At 67.3% G+C, this 20,434-nt stretch overlaps 1 protein-coding gene across 1 annotated transcript; it reads right to left on the bottom strand.

Moving 5' to 3' along the window:
• Nucleotides 1–1,033: 1,033 nt before the first annotated feature.
• LOC129654337 (receptor-type tyrosine-protein phosphatase V-like) lies at nt 1,034–19,358 on the bottom strand. The gene is given in 41 exon segments (XM_055583826.1): nt 1,034–1,220; nt 1,353–1,525; nt 1,648–1,841; nt 1,934–2,044; nt 2,154–2,282; nt 2,371–2,381; nt 2,384–2,446; nt 2,519–2,597; nt 2,694–2,781; nt 2,931–3,004; nt 3,496–3,548; nt 3,551–3,630; nt 3,770–3,909; nt 4,291–4,413; nt 4,896–5,030; nt 6,074–6,150; nt 6,239–6,329; nt 6,417–6,510; nt 6,879–6,926; nt 7,004–7,121; nt 7,859–7,923; nt 8,218–8,428; nt 8,635–8,775; nt 8,943–9,221; nt 9,500–9,766; nt 9,919–10,182; nt 11,392–11,664; nt 12,958–13,185; nt 13,188–13,225; nt 13,325–13,580; nt 13,679–13,974; nt 14,070–14,134; nt 14,264–14,400; nt 14,480–14,743; nt 14,913–15,182; nt 15,650–15,922; nt 16,049–16,097; nt 16,369–16,435; nt 17,560–17,626; nt 18,828–18,885; nt 19,185–19,358. Coding segments are annotated over 41 exon segments (5,688 nt in total). The 3' UTR covers nt 1,034–1,155.
• Nucleotides 19,359–20,434: the final 1,076 nt, after the last annotated feature.

Below are 20,434 nucleotides of genomic sequence, written 5' to 3' on the forward strand. Positions count from 1 at the left end.
GCGGGTCAGCGCCCTCCTCCCCCCAGCCCCCACCCCGCGCCCCCAGATGCCAGTCCGGCAGCTGCGGTTCCATTAGTCTGGCTGGCCGGGCCAGGACAGAGGCCTGAGGGACAGAGTGGGCAGCTGAAGCCGGAGTCGTCTGTGAGGGCCAGACCCGGCTGGCAGGGGTAACTCCGGCCCCTCCTGCTCTCTGGTCTCCCGCCACCCCTGAGAATACAGCAGCAGCCTGAGGCCTCAGGGCGGCCAGGGGTCCTTCCGCCAGGACCATCCCTCGCCCCACCAAGGCCGCTCACCACTCCTCCAGTTCTCTGCTAGTGTTTTCCCCCCCAGGCCCGGGGCCTGCACAGCTGGGCCAGGAAGGGGGAGAGCTGACCTGCAGCTTCGCGGTGGGCACAGCCCTGACATAAACAAGCCCCGGGAAGGCCTGGATGGTCAGCGCTTGCAGCTCCGGCCGCGGGAGCCCTGTGGCCCCTGGGCAGCCGGGGGTGGTGACTCAGTGTTTCCAGCCTCTGGAGGGTCGTGTGGGCCAGTCCCACTCCTGATAAATGCACGTGTGAAGAGCGTGTGACCCAGCCCAGGGCCCCGGAGCCGCACCCCACCCTGAGGAGGCCCCTGCCCCTGCTCCCGTCCCACAGGCCTTCACCAGGAGCTGGGTGCCGGCCCTCCCCGCCTCAGGGTCTGCCCCCAACTGAGGCTCCTGCTCTGCCTTGTCTGGCCTCTCTGTGTCCCCCAGACTCCCCGCCAGGAGTCGTCCACGGCCTTGCAGTTGACGCGGGACCCCCCTGGCCGGCCCCGGGGGTGCTGTGAGTGATGGTGTCGTCACGGTGGGCACCTGTGCCCTCCTTCCTGGTTCCCCTGCCCAGGTTCCCTCACTGGTGGAGGGCAGGCACAGAGGAAACCTGGTCGCTCTGGCCGGGGAGCAGCCACCCTCCAGCGCCGGCCCTGGGCAGGGTCACAGCGGGAGGGAAGGCCAGGCCGAAAGCACCCCCATCTCCCAGTCTCCATGGACAGAACACACTTGGCCTCAGGCTTGACCACACCCTTTATTGCCCTTCACAGCACAGGGCTGGCGTGCAGGCCGCCCTCCCAGGGAAGCCGGGCCGCAGTGGGCTTGCCGGGCCGGCACCGCCTCCTGCACAGCAGTGCCTGGGCAAGTCACGGCAGCCCGTCCGAGAGCGTGCTGTTGAGGCAGCTGTAGAGGTGGACATACTGCTCCTGGGGGCAGGTGGGGGGGCCTCGGTGAGGACAGGGAGGCTGCATGGCCTCCACGGAGAGCAGGGCCCCAGACAGCCTGGGGCGGACCCCTCGCGCCCCCATGTCCCGAGGCTGAGCCCCGAGGCTGCTCCCCAGCATTGGGGTCATGAGGCCGCAGGCGTGTGACCGCTGCACGGCCACGGTGAAGATGTCCACGGTGCCCTCGGCCCCTGCCTGCCGCAGCAGCTGCTCCAGGGCCAGGAGGGTGCCCAGCTGGGCTGCACCCTTGCTGCAATGGACCTCAAGTTGGAGGGGCACCTGGGGGCCTGGGCTGGGGGGCCGGGGAGGGACACCCAGGAGAGCCACCGCCAGCCTGGGCCTAGGCTGAGGGGCACAGGTTCCCAGAGGGTGTCGGGACAGGGCGAGGAGGGGGCCATGTTGTCTGGCCCTTGCCCTGAGCCAGGCGGCCGTGTATGCCCCGCCCACTCCCCGGGCCCGCCCAGCGGCACCTGCAGGGGCTGAGCGGTGCCCCAGGAGCAGCACCGGCGCGCCGCCAGGAAGGGCAGCAGGGTCTCGGGGGGAGTGCCCGGCCCGGCTCCCCGCAGGGAGCTGCAGCCGCTGCGCTGGCCTCTCCTTCCCGCCGCCTTCTGGGCAGAGACATTGGCACCGCTGCCCAGGGGACCCGCGGCTCTGTGGAGCCCCCCCACCCTGCACCCCCCCACCACGCGGCCCAGCTTACGTGTGTGACGTGAAGGAAGACGCAGGGCCAGCCGGCAGCACTGCCGTCCGCCGCCCAGCGCACGGTCACCGTGTCTGTGACGACGGGCTGCGTCTCCGTGGGCCAGAATGCCTGTGGCGGACCCACCAGGGCTGCTCGGCCAGCCGGCCTGACCCCGCCCGTGGCCCGCACCGTGCCCCACTCCAGCCCCCGGCGGCCCAGCCTCTGCTCTGCCCCTCACCTTCTCCTGGGGGTCCGGTGGGCACAAGGAGACCAGCACGCAGGCCCCATGCTCCCACACCAGCTCCCAGAGTTCAGCTGGCCCCGCGGGGCCAGTCAGCACCACATGGTCGTGGCCAGAGGGCCCGCCCTGCAGAGCACAGGATGTCCCTACCGTCTCAGCTCTAGGGCCCCCAGCCCCCCAGGCCTGCCCACACGGTCAGAGGGCATGTGCTCACGGGGAAGAGCAGGCTTCAAGCATCTCCCCAGCCGGGCCGCTCTCTGCCGAAGGCGGCCACTTGTGACAACGGCCATCTGCGGGAGGCCCAAGCCCCGCCCGTGCCCCGTGCCCGGTCTACCCAAGCCCAAGCGTCCGCCAGCACTCACTGGAGGCTGTGCCATCCTGCTCACCCCAGGGAGACGGCATCCCAGAGCCGGCCTCGTCTTTCAGGGCCTGGAGCAGGAGCTGGGGTGCGGGGTGGGGGGGCCGCTGTGAGGCAGGCAGGGTGCAGAAGCGCTGGCTTGAGGGGACCCCACGCCACCCTGCCCAGCCCCTGGCCACCTGGTGCTCCCCAAGGAAGCCCGCGTTGCCGTCGGCAGCCCGCTCCGTACACACCCGGGCAAAGTTCCTCACAGGGATGGGCTGTGGCCTGCAGGGGGCACCAGCCACGTGGGGGGTGCCCGGGTCTGCCCGGTGCCCGCTGTGGGTCTCTGCAACCCTGTGTGGATGGAGTCAGCGGCCTGGTAGTAGGAGGGAGGGGGGCCCCACCCCCTCCACCAGCTCCCGGAGCACACGTACTCAGCAGCGCGGGTGCTGGGGGGCCCTTCCAGGACCCTGCTCAGGAGGCATCTGTGCAGGAAGACGTACTGGCTCTGGTGGGGGGACGGGGAGGCTGGCTAAGGGGCTGTGACCCAGCAGATGGCTTCCAGACTTCCGGACCCGACCATCCCGGTGGCTGGCACAAGGGAGAACTTCTGGGAGTCCTCCCGTGGGGCCCCGTGTGAGAGCTGGTGGGGGGCCACCCACCCACCCCCACGGACCCCGGCCAAAAGGGAAACAAGCCCCCTTAGGAGGGTGGCTGTCCCAGTCCCTCCCCCAGGGCCCTTCCCTGCCCCCTGGAATCCTGTGGCCAGGCCACCGGCCCTGCACCCTCGAAGGCGCCCTGCGCCCCTGCCCACCGTGCCCTCCCGCGCCCCCACCCACGCGGGCCCACCGGGGTCTGCACCCTCAAAGGCGCCCTGCACCCCTGCCCACCGCGCCCTCCCGCGCCCCCGCCCACGCCCACGCGCCCTCCCGCGCCCCCGCCCACGCGCCCTCCCGCGCCCCCGCCCACGCCCACGCGCCCCCGCCCACGCGGGCCCACCGGGGTCTGGATCACGAGTGGCCGGTGCAGGCGCAGCATGTGCACCGTGTGGACACGTCCACCACCTGCTCCTCCTCCAGCTGCCGCAGCAGCCGCCACAGAGCCACGAAGGTGCCCGAGCGGCCCACGCCCGCGCTGCGGGGACATAGGGCCAGGCCGTGAGGGGCCTCCCCGTGCCCCCAGCCCAGGGCCTGCCTCGCCTGCAGGGTGGGCCCTGGGGGACGGAGGGCCCAGGGCAGGGGCTCCTGTGCCCCCCACCCGCCGCCTGCCTCACCTGCACTGCCCCACAGCCCTCGCCTGCTCCTGGACCAGCTCCACGAAGGCCAGCAGGGAGCTGGGGGCCTCGGGGACACTGTGGTCCGGCCAGGTGGTGAACTGCAGCTGCTTCACCCTCCGTGGCCGCTGCTGGGCAGCCTGGGGGTGGGGCAGGGGTCCTCCCTCAGCCCTCGTCCTGCCACCAGACCCTGCAGGTGGGCTCGGACCCCCCGCCCCCAGGATGTTGCCCTCACCTACTCCAGCCTCCAGGGGAGTCTGCCCGCTGGGGGTGCCCAGGCAAGGGGCACCGCTGCCCCAGGAGGTCACAGCCCAGGAGGCAGATGGGGCTCGGGGGCCTGAGCCAAGCGCAGCACAGGTGGAGGCGTCCCTTCTCTCCCGGCCTTGGATGACCCTGAGTCTCCCCTCTGCCTCCCAGCCCTTCCATAACCACCAGCCTCCCCGGCTGGCAGGAGGCCAGAGACCCAGGGGTGAGCTGACTCTCCCACGAGAGTGCCCCCCGCTCCCCTTGCGGGCACGCACGTGGTGCAGCTGGAATTCCCGCGTGGTCCACTCGTCCTGGGGCTGCTCGGCCAGCAGGCAGATGGTGACGGGCCCGTGGGTGACGGGGCTGGAGCCGGCTGGCCAGTAGTGCTCGCACAGCACCTAGGGCCGGAGGGCAGCGTGGGGATGCGGGGCGGGGCGGGCGGGGCCGGCCACCCCAGCTCAATCGGCATCCCTCCCACCCTCCTTCTCGGCTGCCCTCCTCGTCCAGAAGCCGCTCCGTTCCAGACAGGCCCCAGCACCCCCACCCCAGACCTCAGGTGGCCCCTGGGGCTTCCAGGCAGTGCCCGGGCTCCTGGGGCAACTGCACAGCCTTACTCAGGCTCACCTGGCTGGGCCACACCGCTCCACAGGGGGCTCAGAGGTGTGTCCAAAGCAAAGACGCAGACTGCCCTGTCTCCGCCACCCCTGGCCCTGGGCCGGGAGCAGGAGGGGGCACTGTAGAAACAGCAGAGGCAGCAGAGGCGAGTCCAGCTGGGAGTCTGGGTGCCAGATCTGTGTCCCTGTCCGCCTCCCAGACCCGCAGCCAGGCCTGCGGGCAAAGCCTGCCACCTGGTGGCCGCCTGGGGCTGCGGTGTGCTCACCCGCCCGTTCTCCATGCCCACGGTCAGCATGACGATGATGCGGACCTGCTGCTCCCACACCAGCCTCCAAAAGTCCACCAGGGTCTTCTTGAGACGCCCCTGGGTGGTGATGAACTCCTGCGGGTGGGTGTAGCCCTGGCATGGGGGACAGGAAGATATGAACCGGGGCCCCCAGCACACAGCTGTGCATCCACGCAGGATCTCCACGAGTGAGGACTGCATGTGCATGCTGGCACGTGTGCACACACGTGAGCACACGTGCACCAGGAACCCAAACGGGAGGGTGGCTCGGAGACAGCCCTACCTGGAAGGGACGGTGACAAGACTGGAAGGGCCCCAAGTAGCCTCCCCAGGCCAGCTGCCCACACCACCTGCATCCCCCTGGGCTCCACTGCCCGCCCAGCACCCCCGCCCCGCCTGGCGGTCGCCCTTCTCCAGCAGCCCCACTGCCTCTCCTGCCTCCACCCGACGACCCGCCCAGCTCTGTCCGCAGGTCCCCCCCAGCTCTTCTCCAAGTCTTTCCAGTGACATCCACCCCCTCACTGCTCATCAGGATCCTGTGATAAGAGCCCAGATATCTCTCCTATAGGAAGCCTTTCTTGATGTCTAGTCCTGGGTGGACTAAGCATTTCTACTGAGCACATGTGTCTCATACACACACGCACACACACGCACACACGCACACAGACCCAGACACACACACACAGACACATGCACACACAGACACGCACGTGCACACATACACACACAGAGACATGCACACAACACAGACACACACGTGCACACACAGGCATGCGCATGCACACACACACAGACACACACGTGCACACACAGACACGCGCATGCACACACACACAGACACACACGTGCACAGACACATACACACAAACGCATGCACACACAGACACACGCACAGGCACACACACGTGCACACAGACATGTGTGTGCACACACACACATGTGCACACACAGACACACACACACAGACACACACGCGTGCGCACAGACACACACGTGCTCTTTTGAAGGGCGGAGTCTGAGCAGCCGCGCCCAGCCCCCTGCGGGCCCAGCACAGGACACGCAGACACACAAGCTGGCGGTCTTCATGGACGCCCGGGGCAGGACAGCATGCCCTGCAAACGCAGTGGACGCCACAGCCAGCCCGTGGGCCGCCCTACCGGAATGAAGCTGGCGTTGATGTAGTCAGAGTGGGGCTTCCCGTCCAGCAGGGCCAGCCTGACCCGGGAGTGGTCGTCTGCAGACAGTAAGGCGTGCGTTGGGAACAGACACAGGCAGGCGGCTCCGGGCCAGCCGCAGCCCCGCCCACCTGCCGCCGTGCTCACAGGGCAGCAGGTGAGGGTAGCGGTTCTTGGTGCTGTTGGCAGGGTGCTCAGCCTCCAGCCTCGGCTGCTCCTTGCCCACCTCCTTCAGCTCCTGCAAAGATCGGGGCCGGGACAGACCCACGTTGCCTCCCACACCAGACAGGGGTCCCCCAGAGCCCTAGGTGGGCAGAGGCCTCACCTCAAACTCCTGAAAGAAGGCCTGGTAGGCGTGGGCACTCTTGGTCTCAAAGTTCTGCTGGAAGCTGTGCGCGGGGATGGGCCGGTGGGTCCGCCTGGGTCGGGGAGGCAGAGGGCCTGGTGTGTGCAGTCCTGCCCTGGTGCCAGCAGGCGTGGGCACACAGCCCTGGGCCCCAGCCGGGGGACGCAGAGCGGGGGGCAGACAGGACTACACATGGAGGTGGGCGGGAGTCTCAGAGGGCCAGGCCCTGGGCCCTGAGGACGCTTTGGGAGTCTGCTCAGTGTGAGGCCAACATCAGGAGGCAGAGGTGTGACCCAAGGGTAGATGAGGGCCCAAGGCCAAGAGAAAGGACGAGAAAGCGACTCGGCCTGAAGCCGTCAGGTGCTTGGTCAGGGCCCAGGTGAGGATGGGTGGGGAGTTGAGGTTGGGGCTAAGGGGCTGAGGGCGCGGGTGGGTGCTCACCGCAGGTTGAAAGCCGTCAGCTCCTGGGAGCGCAGGCTCTTCTCCGCCCTGCCGGGGTGACGGGGTGGTGGGAGGCTGTCCGGGCCCCCCCCCGCCCGGTGGCGGGTGGCCCTCCCCTCACTCACCTTTGCCCCTTCACTCGCCTCCCGCACAGCAGGCCCAGCAAGACCAGGGCTAGCATGCTGGCCACGATGCCCGCTGTCACTGGGAGGGGCATGGCCCAGAACGGGCTGGTCTGGGGCTCTGTAGACGGCAGGTGGGGGTGAGCTAGGGGCCTGGAGCTGTCCTGCAGCAACACGCCTGCTCACCGGACCTGCAGCCCCCTGGGGAGGACACAGAGGCAGACCCCCCGGAAGGCACTGGGTGGTCCTGCCCACCTCGCACTGGGAGGTCCTGACCCCCCTCGGGGAGAGGAGGGCGGGGCCTGGCTGCCCTGTCCATCGGGTCGCCTCACAGCCCTGGGCTGCGGAGCTTTGGAAAGAGTAGCTCAAAGTTCGGATTTGCTACAAGTGTGAAACGCACACGGGAGCGCAGAGCCCTACTGATAAAAAAATAGATGCAAACTATCTCATTAATTATTTTAAGAATTGATTACGTGTTGATAGATTTTCAGTATCTCAGTTTAAAGAAGATGTTGCTGAGGTGAATTTGTCTGTTTCCTTCTTTTTCGCGTGCTGCTAGCCGTGCTGACCCCCACGTGTCTCTCACTCACGGCTTCCTCACGTCTCCACCGCTTCAGTGCTACCCGGGATCTCGCAGGGCGGAGGCAGGAGGGTAGGCAGGTTTCCTCCACGTCTGCCTGCCCACTGCTCCCCAGCCCACCCAGCCCTCCTGGACCACCTGCCTCCTGGCCCAGGGGCTCCCAGCACTGCCTCGCGGGGCGGGTCCCCGCCAGTGGCTGGGACAAGGCTCAGAAGAGAGGTTCCAGCAGCAGCCCCCCACCCGGGATCCACTGGGAGCCCCTCCGGGCGCCTGCCTACCTGAAAAGGCTGAGAAGGCGATGAGGGTGTCAGGGCTGTGCCTGGAAAAGGCCACGACACTGAACCTGGGGCAGAGGAGCAGGAGGCTGAGTCCCGGGCAGCAGGAGCACCCCCTACCTGCGGAGCCTGCGATCCCGTCCCTGAATCTGCAGAGCGCCCACCGCCTCCCGCAGCAAAGTGCAATGGAGCCCACCCCTGCCCCGCCTGGAAAGAGCCGGGGACGGGGGCGCTCCAGGCGTGCCCTTCCTGCCAGGAAGCCCCACGTGTCTCCCCTGCATCAGCACAGGCTCTGGTTGGCATGAGGCGCAAACGGCCCCAGCGAAACCCGGAGTACCCCCTCCGTCAGCCGCGGCCCTCACCGATACCGGGAGCCTGGCCTGAGCCGCCCGTTACATATGTCGCGGGTCCGGCCGCAGTCGTCTGTGCCCACAGGCACCGGCCAGGATGTGGGCACGGCCCAGGGCCCGGCGTAGAAGGGGTTGGAGAGCAGGACAGCCAGGTAGGTGTCACGGTCCCCGTAGTAGTGGTCGAACCACGTGCAGTTGATGGCTTCACGGGGAGGCCGGGCCACTGGGAGAGGAGCAGATGGGCAGTGGGGCCCGGGCTGCCCTGCATTGCTGGACATGCCAGTCTCGCGCTCCAGAATGCCCCACGCCCTTTCTGTGCCGGGACACCCCCCAACCCCGACATCCATTCTGCCCGTGTCAGCGCCCGGCCCCTCACCAGCCCTGCCAGGTGGTAGCCAGGGGGGCCCCCACCGCGTGGCCAGGACTCACGTGACATGTTGGTGCTGGCGATGACCCCATACCACTGGATCTGCCCGTCCTCCTCGCCAAACATGCCCTGGGCGATCAGCGCACCCATCCCTGTCTCGAGCTCCAGCCGGGGGGCTGCGGCCAGCTCCGGGGGGTGCCAGGCTGGGAGCGGAGGGGGAGTGATGCGCTGAGAGCCGCCCCCAAGGGCAGGGCTGTGCCCAGGCTGGGCCGGGCACCCGGGCATGAGCCGCACAGGGTAGTGGCATCCAGGGCAGGGCCCAGGTGGGGGCTGGGGGAGGGCCCCGGGGGAGCGGGCCAGAGGCACCTACCCTTGGGCACAGTGGCACAGACCAGGCTGACCGCCCGGCTCCACAGGCCGTTCCTGCCCAGCACCGAGAGGCTGAGGCGGTAGGACGTGGCGGGCGCCAGGTGGGCCAGCAGGAGGGCGCCCCCGGAGGTGTTGACCCGGAAGACGAGCTGGGTGGCCCCTCCCGCCGCCAGCTGCTCCACCACCACCAGACAGGTGTCCACATCCCCCGTGGGCACTGTCCACACCAGGGCCAGGCGCGTGGCCTCGGGCTGGCACTGCACGTCCTCCACCGGTCAGGCTCTGTGGGTTCAAGAGTTCCGTGTCGAATGGGGGTCAGTGCACCTGAGAGGGGCTTGAATGCAGAGGCTCAGAGGCACTGGGCACTTTTACCCCAGAATGGGGCAATGGCAGCAAGGAGAAACAAGCGCTCCTCCAGACCTCCCCCCGTCCCTGCACCCATCTGGAGAGCGAGGGGCGGCCCAGGGCAGGAGGGCAGGGCTCCCACTGCACGAGAAGGCGCGGGGCGGGATGGCTCAGGGCTCAGGGTGCCCCACCCCCCGACAGACGCCCGCGTACCCACGGGCAGCAGCACAGGGTGTGTGGAGGCCTGGAGGGGCCCTGCCCGGCACTGCACGATCAAGGACAGTTTGCGTCCAGGCGTGAGGTCCCTCAGGACCAGGCGGGCTTGGCCCAGGGCCAGGGTCTGCTCCCGGGACAGGAGCCTGGCCCCCGAGAGCTGCGCGTGGCAGGCTCCGTGCCCCAGGGGGCCGCTGGGCCAGGCCAGGCTGACCACGGCGCTGCCCGCCTGCATGGACACCAGCAGCTCTGCAGGCACCACTGGGGCTGTGGGAGGAGAGCAGGGAACCTCTGACCCCACGCAGGGCCCTCCTCCACAGGCAGGACGAGGGGCTGGGGGCGGGGGTGCCCCCCCAAGGGAGGGGCTCCAGGTGGCCCTGCCCACCGCTCGGCCCCTCCCCGTCCCCACGCCCACTCACGGGTCCAGCCGGCAGCCCTGGCTGCCACCGCACGGAAGGGCCTGGCCTGCGTGACCACCTCCACCTTGTACTCAGTGCCCGGAGTCAGAGCCAAGAAGCTGGCGCCGTCCACCTGGGCCCCCACGGGGCTGGAGCACACCTGGACGCCCGCCTGGTACAGGGTCACCCGGTAGCCATCCCGGCCCCCCAGCGCGTGGACCCAGGACGCCCGGAGCCGGGTGGCACCTTCACTGGTCACATTCACCAGCGCAGGGGCGAGGGGGCCTGCAGGGAGAGTGGGGTGGGGTTGGAGAAGGGAGGTATAGGACCTGAACTGTGTCCCCCCAAATTCACGTTCACCTCCTGACCCTCAGGACCTCAGAACTTGCTCGGAGATGCAGCCTCGAAAGAGGGGATTAAGGCCAAAGGAAGTCACTGGGGTGGGTCCTGGCCCAGAGGGGATTGGGGCAAGGACACAGGCAGGGACAGCCCTGCGGGCCCCGGAGGAGAGGGCAGGACACAAGCCAGGGCCTCAGCCTGTGCCCCCAGAACTGCGGGGGGCCTGTGTGAGGCCCCTCTGCAGACGGCATGCGCAGGGTAGGGGGCAGCCCAGCCTCTGCTCCTTCCTCCGTGAAAGGCCCCCTGTGCACCCTTGGCAGGGTTGGGAACACCGGCTCAGGTGACCCCACCCTGACCCTCCCCAACAGCCAAGTCCAAGGTCTGGACAGACTGCACCCGGCACCACCCGAAGGCTTCAAGCCAGCACCTTCCCCAGCCCAGCTCCAGCTTCAGGTTAGAGGCCGGGTCTGGGGTCTAAGTGGGGCCTCTGCCCCCTCCCCTGAGCCAGGGCCCGGGCTGTATGGCAGACACCTCTGTTGTAAACTGAGGCTCAGAGAGACACAGAGAGGGACAGGCCTGCTCAGGGCTCAGCCGGTTAGAGCCTCAGGGTCCTGGAAACGGGAGGACCAGGCGGGGTGGGCCCACCACAGTGGAGGGCGCGCAGCAGGGGCCACATAGGGGCAGGGGGCCACTATGTCCAACTGCACCGGGCAGGGTGTGGGCCCCCAGAGGGGATTCCCGGCCCATCATGTGGCTCCGGGAGGAGGGACACGCCCGGCGCTTCAGTAATCGAGACCCTTCATGGGAGACCCTCTGAGACGGAGGCCCTCGTGCCCGGCTGTGGTTTCAAGAATTAAGTGGGAGAATGCTGAGCGAGGGGCCCGGCAGTGGGGTGGGGGGTCCCTGATGCTGGCCATGAGAGAGCGTGGGGGACCCACCACGGTGCTGCATGAGAGCAAAGCTGGGTCCTGCCCACCTGCCTCGTACCAGGAGGGCAGGACCCAGGGGCTCCCAGCTGGCAACAGGTATCCTGGTGCCCCAGGGTCAGGGAGCAGCTGACGTCAACCCAGAGGCCTGCTCACCGACCACAGGGCTCAGGGGTCAGCCTCTGGGACACCCAGCAAGGGTGGTTGGTGGGGTGGGCAGGGCACTCACGCGTCCAGCCCGTGGCGTTGGCACCGCTGCTCTCGTCGGGGCCCCGCAGGGTGGCCAACCACACCAGGAACTCAGTGCCTGGAGCCAGCTGGGCCCAGGAGAAGGTCTGCGCCTCGGGGCCCAGGGTCTCCTGGCCCTCCAGAGCCAGGGGCCGCAGGCAGTAGGGCCGCAGGAGAAAGCCATCCCTGCCCCCCGCAGGGGGGCTCCAGACTGCCCTCAGGGCAGGGGGCTGGGCGACCAGGCCCAGGCTCAGGCTGGCGGGCGGCGCAGAGACTGCAGAATGAGCAAGAGGCGGATTCGAGCCCCCCACCCAGCCCCGGGCCGCACGCTCAGTGCTGGTCTCCAACACGGCCTGCCCCGACTCAACTGCCCCCGTGCTTCCCAGGAAAGCCTCTTGGCCAGCTCAGTCCCTGCCCCACACCTGCTCCTTTCCCTGCTTCCCAGGCCTCAGCTCCAAGGGTGACTCTGTTCCACCTGCCCCACTCCAGTGCCAGCCGCCCCAGGCTCACACCAGGACTGAACCTCCCTGCGAGCTCCTTCCCTCTCTCTCTCTCTCCCCAACCTCAGGGCCTGGGAACACACTCCCCTCACTAAGGCCCCTCTCTGCCCACCTTACTCAGACCCATGTGCTCCTCAGCCCACTCCCCTCCTCGGGGAAACCTTTCTTGACCCCTAAGGTGGCCCTTCTGTGAGCCCTGAAAGATTAGCCACAACCACAGAACATTCCTCATAGTCCTTGATCTTAAACCCATGAGGACAGAGACTCACACGGTTCAAACACACTGTGTGTGCACACTTACTCTATGATATACACACCAACGTGAACCACTTTAATAGACACATTGACCATATGTTTACTTGTCTGTCTGCCTTTCTACACTATCGTCTTCATAATTTTTAGCTTCGGCATGTAACCCCATACCTAAGCATGGAAGGCATTCTTTAAATATTTGTTGGAAGGATGAATGGATGGTTGGAAGGATGAATAGATGTTTGGAAGGATGGATGGATGGATGGATGGATGGTTGGAAGGATGGATGGTTGGATGGTTGGAAGGACAGATGGATGGATGGATGGATGGACGGTTGGAAGGATGGGTGGATGGTTGGATGGATGGATGGATGGTTGGAAGGATGGATGGATGGATGGATGGATGGATGGATGGATGGTTGGAAGGATGGATGGATGGATGGTTGGAAGGAAGGTTGGATGGGTGGATGGATGGATGGGTGGTTGGAAGGAAGGGTGGATGGTTGGATGGATGGATGGTTGGCAGGATGGATGGATGGTTGGAAGGATGGGTGGATGGTTGGATGGGTGGGTGGATGGATGGTTGGAAGGAAGAGTGGATGGTTGGATGGATGGATGGTTGGAAGGATGGGTGGATGGGTAGACAACTGACCCAATGGCACGAAGTGGGGAATGCTTGCGAACAGGTCATGAAATGCCCTACCCTGACTAGACGCATGGCCTGAGTCAGGCACACAGAGGAAGGTGCGTGAAGGATGTTGGTACCCACCCCACTGCCCAGGGCTGGCCTCCCAGGGGCCGCAGCCGGGAACTCACGTGTGCAGGCGCGAGCCCTTTGGATGCTGGAGCTGAGGTTCCCTGCCCGAGTCCACACAGACACGGTGTAGCAGGAACCGGGCACCAGATCCCGCAGCATCAGGCTGGTGTTGTCTGGGCCCAAGTTGACAAGACCGCCCGGCGAGCTCTGGCTGCCCTCCTGGTGCCAGCTGGCCCTGTAGGCTGCCCGTGGCCCCGCTGCTGGGGCCCAGCCAACGGTCAAGGTGGAGGACTGCCCCTGCTGCTGACCTCCAGTGACTGTGGGGGGCCCTGACAGAGGAGAGGGTGGTAAGAAGGCCGCGCATGGCGTGTGGGCCTGTGATAGCCCCTCTCCACCCAAGGCAAAGCCCCCCGGCCACTGGGACGCAGTGGCCGGCACTCACCTGTGTGGCCTGTGGGGCTTGCGGAGGCAGTGCCCAGAGCGGAAACAGCGTCCACCTGGGAGCGGGCCCCAGGCCCGTGGAGTGTGACCAAGGTGGCACCAGGTGGCCCCGAGACATTTCTGAGGAGGCAGGGGGCCCCCTCGGTGTAGGGCAGTGTCTGGCTCCCAGGCTCCTCGCTGGCCTCCGGCCCATCCAGGGGCAGCTCGGTACCACTGCCCTGTGGGCGCTGGACTAGAGCATCTGGAGGGGTGTGGGCCCTGGAGGGTGAGGGTCCACCCCTCTCAAGGCAGGCGCCCCTGGGCAGGACCCCAGCCTGTTCCCCACCAGCCCAGACTCACCGCCCAGCCAGGCAGCGGCCTGGGCCCGGGCCTCGTAGGGCCCCGCCAGAACTCTCAGCTCCAGAGCGTAGTGTCCAGATGGCAGGGGCCCTAGGAACGTGATGTTGAGGGCCCCAGGGCCCAAACTTAGGGTCTTGTCCACAGGCCCACTCAGCCTGAGCAGGTAGCCCTCCTGGGCCCCCGGGCCCGCCTTCCAGCTGGCCCCGAGCCCCAGGTCCAGGGGCGTGGAGGGACCTGCGGGGGAGGGAGACACGTGCAGAAAGTCCTTGCAGCCGGCCGGCTCCTTCCTGTGCGCCCTGGACAGGCCACATATTGGGCGAGTCCTGGGACCCGGCCAAGGACACAGAAACAGAGGAGAGCACTCCCAGTACCAGACCTGGCACCTCCTCACCACACGGCCGCTGCGGTCCCCTTCGAGGGGCGGAGGCCGAAGCACAGAGAGAGCGAGCACTCTGTCTGGAGACCCACAGGCAGACAGTGGCAGCAGTGGGTCCCGGGGCTCAGCCCAGCCCAGGCAGTCCTGAGCCTGGAGCTGGTCCCTATCTCCCCACCGTCATGGGGGACAGCATGACTTATGGGGGTTACATGACATGCCACACAGAAGCGCCCGGCATGGGACTGGCACACGGCAATCACCATCACTGTCACCTTTGGGGTGGGGGCTTTTTTACCACCAGCCAGCAGGCGGGCACCCTCGGGCCTCACCCCTTCCCTGCAGGACCCTGGACGCCCCCCGCATAGCCGGATCAGCCCACTTGGCTGAGGGACCTCTGCAGTGGCCAGCAAATCCCCAGCACTCACGGGTCCACTCAGTGGCACTGGGCCCCACTGCCCAACGAGGCCCAGCGAAAGCGCTTAGTTTCAGCGTGTAGGGGGTTCCAGGAAAGAGGCACGGGAAGGTGTGACTGGAGACACCTCGTGTGACGCCCGCCGTCAGGTTGGAGCCACTGAGGAGGTCCGTGAGCAGGAGGTGCAGCCAGGCGGCACCCCCAGAGCTGTACCAGGAAGCCCTCAGGGCTCTGGTGCCCAGGGCGCGCAGCGCCAGCTGCCCTGGAGGCACAGGAGCTAGAGGAGGGTGGGCAGGGTAGAACCGGGCTGGAGAAGGGGCCCAACCAGGGACCCGGCACCAACCCCGCACAGGAGCCAGGAGCCCCGTCACATTGGCACGTGGCTCTGGACCACCTCCTACCCCCAACCGGCTGTCACCTGGGGCCTTGCCAGGCATGGGCCCTACCTGTCCACTGGCGGGTGCTGGTCTTCGCTTGGAGGTGGGCGGCCCAGGTGGTAATCTCCAAGACATACTCACTGCCCGGTAAGAGGTGGCTAAAATTGTAGGACAGGGTGCCGGCGGACGTGGAGACATTGTGAACCACTGTCTGGGACTCCAGGTGGCAGAGGACAAGCTGGTAGCCATCCTGCCCCCCGGGAGCAGAGCCCCAGGAGGCCTCCAGGCTGGATGGGCTCTCAGAGCTGTGGAGCTTCAGGTCCTGGACAGTGGACGGGGCTGCGGTGAGGCAGAGAGCAGCGCTATGTTCAGGGCCGGGCATCACCTCTGCTTCTAGCGCTCCTCGACAGGTCACTGTACCAGCGTGGTCCCCAGAGACCTCACCAACCCTCCGGGGCTACCATCCGGCTTGGCCACGCCTCTGCTCTCAGACCACGCCCCACCCGCAGGCCCCGCCCATCCATAGACCACGCCCCCTGTCAGCAGGCCACGCCCCCAACCAACTGGACATACCTGCAGGCCACGCCCCACCTGCAGGTCTGCCGCCCCCGCCCGCAGGCCATGCCCCGCCCCCGCCCCCCCCCCGCGGACATGCCCCTGCCAGCAGGCCTCGCCCCCCCACACCCCGCCAACAGGCCCCCCCACAGACCACGCCCCCGCAATCAGGCCCCGCCCACAGGCTCACTTGCCCTTGCCCAAAGGCCACGCCCCCGCCCCAGGCCCCTCCCCGCCCGCAGGCCGCGCACCTGTGAGCGCAGTGAGGCTGAGGCTGGCGTTCTGCCCGCAGGGGCGCACGGCCGTCACCTCCAGCTGGTAGCGACTTCCTGGCACCAGGTCCCGGAACTCGAAGCTGGACGCGTTGGTGTGGGCCTGGAGCAGCTGCCCTTCAGGGGAGCCACGGGGGCTCAGCCGGCTGAGGCAGAGGGTGCGGCCGGGCCCACCTGGCCCTGGGGCGTCCCAGTTCAGCGTGAGGCTGGCAGACCTGCCCCGGCTGCTGACCGTCACCCTCAGAGGCGGTCCTGGGGAGCAGGGGTCGTCAGGGCCCCCAGTGCCCTGTACCCTAAAGGAGGCAGGGGCAGGAAGGGCCAGAGTAGAGACGGGCCCAGGGGAGAGACGGCCCTGTCCGCCTGTCCCCCGCCACCTACCTCCACTCGCCCAGCCGGGACCCTCTTCTGGGGGCTGGCACTCGCCTTCCTGAGGAAGGGATATGAGGGTGGGGGAGAGGGGCAGAGGAAAGGCTGTCCACTTGTCCGTCCCCCACCCCAGGCGTGGCCTAAGGGCAGCAGGCAGGACACCAAGGTGAGGAGGCCCCCAGCCTGGGCAGCTGCCCTGTGTCCTGTGGGACTGGGCAGGAGCTGCCTCTGCCCAACTACGTGCAGATCAGCCAGGGCCCTTGGGGCAGCGGGAGGCCTGAACACCACAGAGAGCAGCCCCAACCCTGCCGTGGCCCCAGCGCCCGCCTCACCTTGGCCAAGAAGCCTGGGAGCCAGAGGAGCGCCATGAACAGGACTGGGGGCCTCATTCCAGGGCGTCTGCAGGGAGAGCTGGGAGGTAGCAGGAGGGGCCGTCCTGCCTCCCCTGCTCAGCTCCTGGCTCCCTGGAGAGCTTGGCTGCCTTTCTACCCCAGAGCCTGTTCTCAGCAGGGCCCCTGGAGGGGGGAGGGGGTAGCGACCCGTGGCTGCAGACACACCGGCCTCCCGCTCTGGCCCTACCTCCACGCTCTTCAGCAGCTGGCTTTCCAGGCAGGAAGAGACCCAGACCTGGAGAAGCAATGCCCTGGGGTGGGCAGAGACAGCTGACTCCCGCTGTCCTGCCCTGGGGAGAGGAGGACAGGGTGTTCGTGTTCCTACTGGAGGTTCCTGCTGACATCGTGGTGCTGGGAGCTGAGCGCTGGGTGGACGGACAGCTGTGAGCGAGTGTCCCCTTGTGGACACAGAGGAGCACGTTCTAAAGGCCTTTGTTGCAGGGGTGGTGGACCCAGGACAGCCCTCCTGTTTCTCGCCCTTGCACCCCCGGTGAGGAAGCGATGTCCACGGAGGGAAGAGTGAGCCCTGCCCCAGGGTGAACCCGGGACTCCAGCCTTGACTCCTGACGGGCTCCTGACCCCTGACGCCCGGGACGTGTGCTTGCCTCCAACCCCCGCCTGCTCCACCTAGACCCTCTCCCCGCCCCACCCCCGGCCGCCCCCTCGTGGACATAGGTGCTGCTGAGGCCTAGGGCAGCCGAGAGTTTCCTGCAGCCTGGAGCCAAGGACTCACCAGCCCAAGGCAGCTGACAGGGGAAAGGTGGGGAGGGAGACGGAGGAAAGGACAGGGCCCTGGTCCCCGAGCTGGAAGCGGGGAGGGGGACGCGTAGCACGCAGGCAGGCACAGAGACGCTGGGCAAGGAGCTGCTTCTGCGGACCCTTCTCTCGCTCTGCTCGGCCAGCCCCAAACCTCAGAGCCACCCACCAGCCTCTGGATGGGGCCTGGAAACTCAGCACTGCAGCCCCATCAGATTTTCCAGGCTACTTGCGTGTGTGTGTGTGTGTGTGTGTGTGCACACATGCATTCTTTCAAACGAGGAGGTGGGGGAACAACCAGGGAAACTGACGTGAAATGGGGGAGGTCCCAGTCTGGCCACACGGGGGAAACGCTGCACCCTCCCCACCCCTCACCTGCGGCACGCACTCAGCTGGACGACAGAGCCTGCAGCAGAGGGATGGAAACGGCCTAATTCAGAATCTAAGTAGAAAAGGCACACAGGACGGGGGTTTAGGTAAGGGGTGGGGTCTCAGACTGTGCCCAATAGTCCCCACAAAAGGGGGCCTGTTGGGGACAGCACAGACCCCATGGCTAGTCCTATGGATGGGGCCTGGCCGTAGGGACACACCTGTCAGCCCCCAGCCAGCCTAGGGGGCAGCCTTGGCCCAGACGGGGGTGGAGGGGGTGGGAACGCTTGAGAAGGTGAGGAAGACTCAAATGTAGGAAGCAGCCTCCCAGCTCAGCGTCTCTGTTCAGCAGAAAGTACCCCAAGGGCTCTGTCTGCTCCCAGCAGCCGTTCCCACAGACAAACCCACATCCTCCACCTGGAGCCCCAGGGGTCCTCCCGGAGCCTCACTTACTGTTCCTTCTGGGGAGAGCCAGCCGGACGCAGAGGCGGGCAGCGGGCAGTCTGGGCATGCTGGCTCCCTGGCTCCTGAGTGCCAACAGTAGTCTCCCCTGCTGCATCCTGGCATCTGTCTTCTGGGCCCTCCCCTCCACGCCCACCACGGCAGCCTGGCCTTGAGCACCCCCACGCCCCGGAAGATAGTCTCCAGGAGGAGAAGGGCAGGAGGCTCTGGATGGCCCAGCCTCCCACACGCCGGAACCTCTCCAGCTCTCTGTATCTCTGTCTCCCCCACTCGGCCAGGGACACGAAGCCCGCTGGGCGGGCCCAGGATCTGGAGGTGTGTGGGGGGGACCCGGGATCAAGGTTTCTCCTCCGAAAGGAGCAAAAAGGATGGGGTGGGCGGGGCAGCCAGGCCCCCACAGTGGGCCAGTCCTGAGACTGCCTTGGGGGCTCTATCAGGGCGCGGCCTTTGACCCCGGGGCAGGCAGGTGCTGCAGGAACAGGGAATTCCCACTGCACCAATACAATACCCAATACTCCCGACCTTGGGGCTCCCAGCCCTGGACCTGGGGAGCGGCTGGAGGAAGGGGGTGGGGCTCTGCTGGGATGGGGCTCGGAGACCTCAGCCCTGGTGCCCCTGGCCTTCCTGGGGCCACTTCTCCAGCCTACAGCTCAGAGCACCGCTGGTCCCGCCCTCTGATCGATGGGGGAGGGGTGCTCCTCGGCCCCCGGGGAGAGGGCTCCTGAGAAGCAGGGAGGAGCAGGGACCCCGGTCTCAGCAGGGCTCAGCAGGGGCCTCCTGGCTCCCTGTGCCCCCACGCAGCTCTGACGCACGTTGGCAGGTAGAGAGAGTGGCCTGAGAGCCACTGTCGGGCCAGGTCCACAGCAGGAGCTGGGGAGGCTCAGGACGGGAGTCACTCCCACAGCCTCCAGGCCTTTGCCTACACCCCGCATCCTGGATGGGCAGAGTCCACCCTGGACAGGGCCCATGCCAGGCTGGGGGCTGTTGCAGGGCCCTGTCTTCTCTGAGGCTTCTGCTGGTGCCTGGCTCCCCCAGCTGTGTCTGCACCTCCAGCGATGTCCAGGCATCTCTTAGCAGAAAGGGGCGCGGGGGGAGCAGGAGGCAAGGTGAGTGAATACACTCGCCCCCAAATACAGCCAAAGGGAACTGAGCCGTCCTTGGGGTCTTACCTGGCGCCCAACCGTTACCCACCCCGCCTCCACCCACTTTCTGCACCTCTGGGCCCCCACCTCTCCAGCCAAAAGCACAACCTCCAGCCCCTCAAACCCTGAGGGAGGGGCGCTCCCAGCCCGCAGGCCAGACCTTAGGGGCCTGGGGGCAGTGGTGTAGTGCGGGGCACACATCCCCGCCTCCTCCCCCACTCCTGCGGTTCCTAGCTTCCTGTTTGTGATAAGAATCAGCAGCCTGCCCCAGAGAGGGTGGCCCTCTTTCCAACCCCCTTCTGCCCCCCTTTCCTTTCCCAGGTCCCCCGCTACCCACTAGTGGAAACACGGGTGGGTTTCAGGCCAGCTGAGCTGGAGGCCATGCCCCCCGGTCTGCCAGGGGTCCCCAGGCTCCTGCCTCATCCCTTCCACCTGGGCTCCCCTGGCTCGGGCCCCCGAGCACCAGAGGGCCACCCTGCCCTGCCTGAAGCCAGCCCCCCGCCTGCTCATGCCACCTGCCCCCTGCCTCCTCATGCCACCTGCCCCCCGCCTCCTCATGCCACCTGCCCCCCGCCTCCTCATGCCACCCCGGCCTGTCCCCCCGCCTGCTCATGCCACCTGCCCCCTGCCTCCTCATGCCACCTGCCCCCCGCCTGCTCATGCCACCTGCCCCCCCGCCTCCTCATGCCACCTGCCCCCCGCCTTCTCATGCCACCCTGGCCTGTCCCCCCGCCTCCTCATGCCACCTGCCCCCTGCCTCCTCATGCCACCTGCCTCCCGCCTGCTCATGCCACCTGCCCCCCCGCCTCCTCATGCCACCTGCCGCCCGCCTCCTCATGCCACCCCGGCCTGTCCCCCCGCCTCCTCATGCCGCCCCGGCCTGTCGCGCACAGCGCTTTTCGCTGTCACCTTCTGATGGCTGAATCAGCGAAGTGGGTGGCGGGGTGAGGATGGGATTGTGGACGCCCAGAGGGGAGGAGCAGGTGTCAGGGATGTTTCCAGGGGACAGGAGCCCAGCAGGGAGCCAACAGGAGGCCTGCTGGGTGAGCCAGGGGCAGGCCAGTGGGGTCTTGGACTTAGGGTCTCCCCTACCCAGGGCCCAGGCTCCAGGCGCCCCAGCAGCAAAGCAGACATGGGGGTCGCCTTGTGCGAGAGCCAGAGGCTGTCCACCCTCCATGGGTCACTGAGTAGATGTCAGGGTTCTGGGAGAAGGCCTGTGGGGCTGGGGGTGGGGGAAGCCCCCAGACCCTGCTATGAGGTATCTCTACTGCCCACCT

This window comes from Bubalus kerabau, chromosome 5 (assembly GCF_029407905.1).
Source record: "Bubalus kerabau isolate K-KA32 ecotype Philippines breed swamp buffalo chromosome 5, PCC_UOA_SB_1v2, whole genome shotgun sequence".
In the NCBI taxonomy this organism is placed as follows: Eukaryota; Metazoa; Chordata; class Mammalia; order Artiodactyla; family Bovidae; genus Bubalus; species Bubalus kerabau.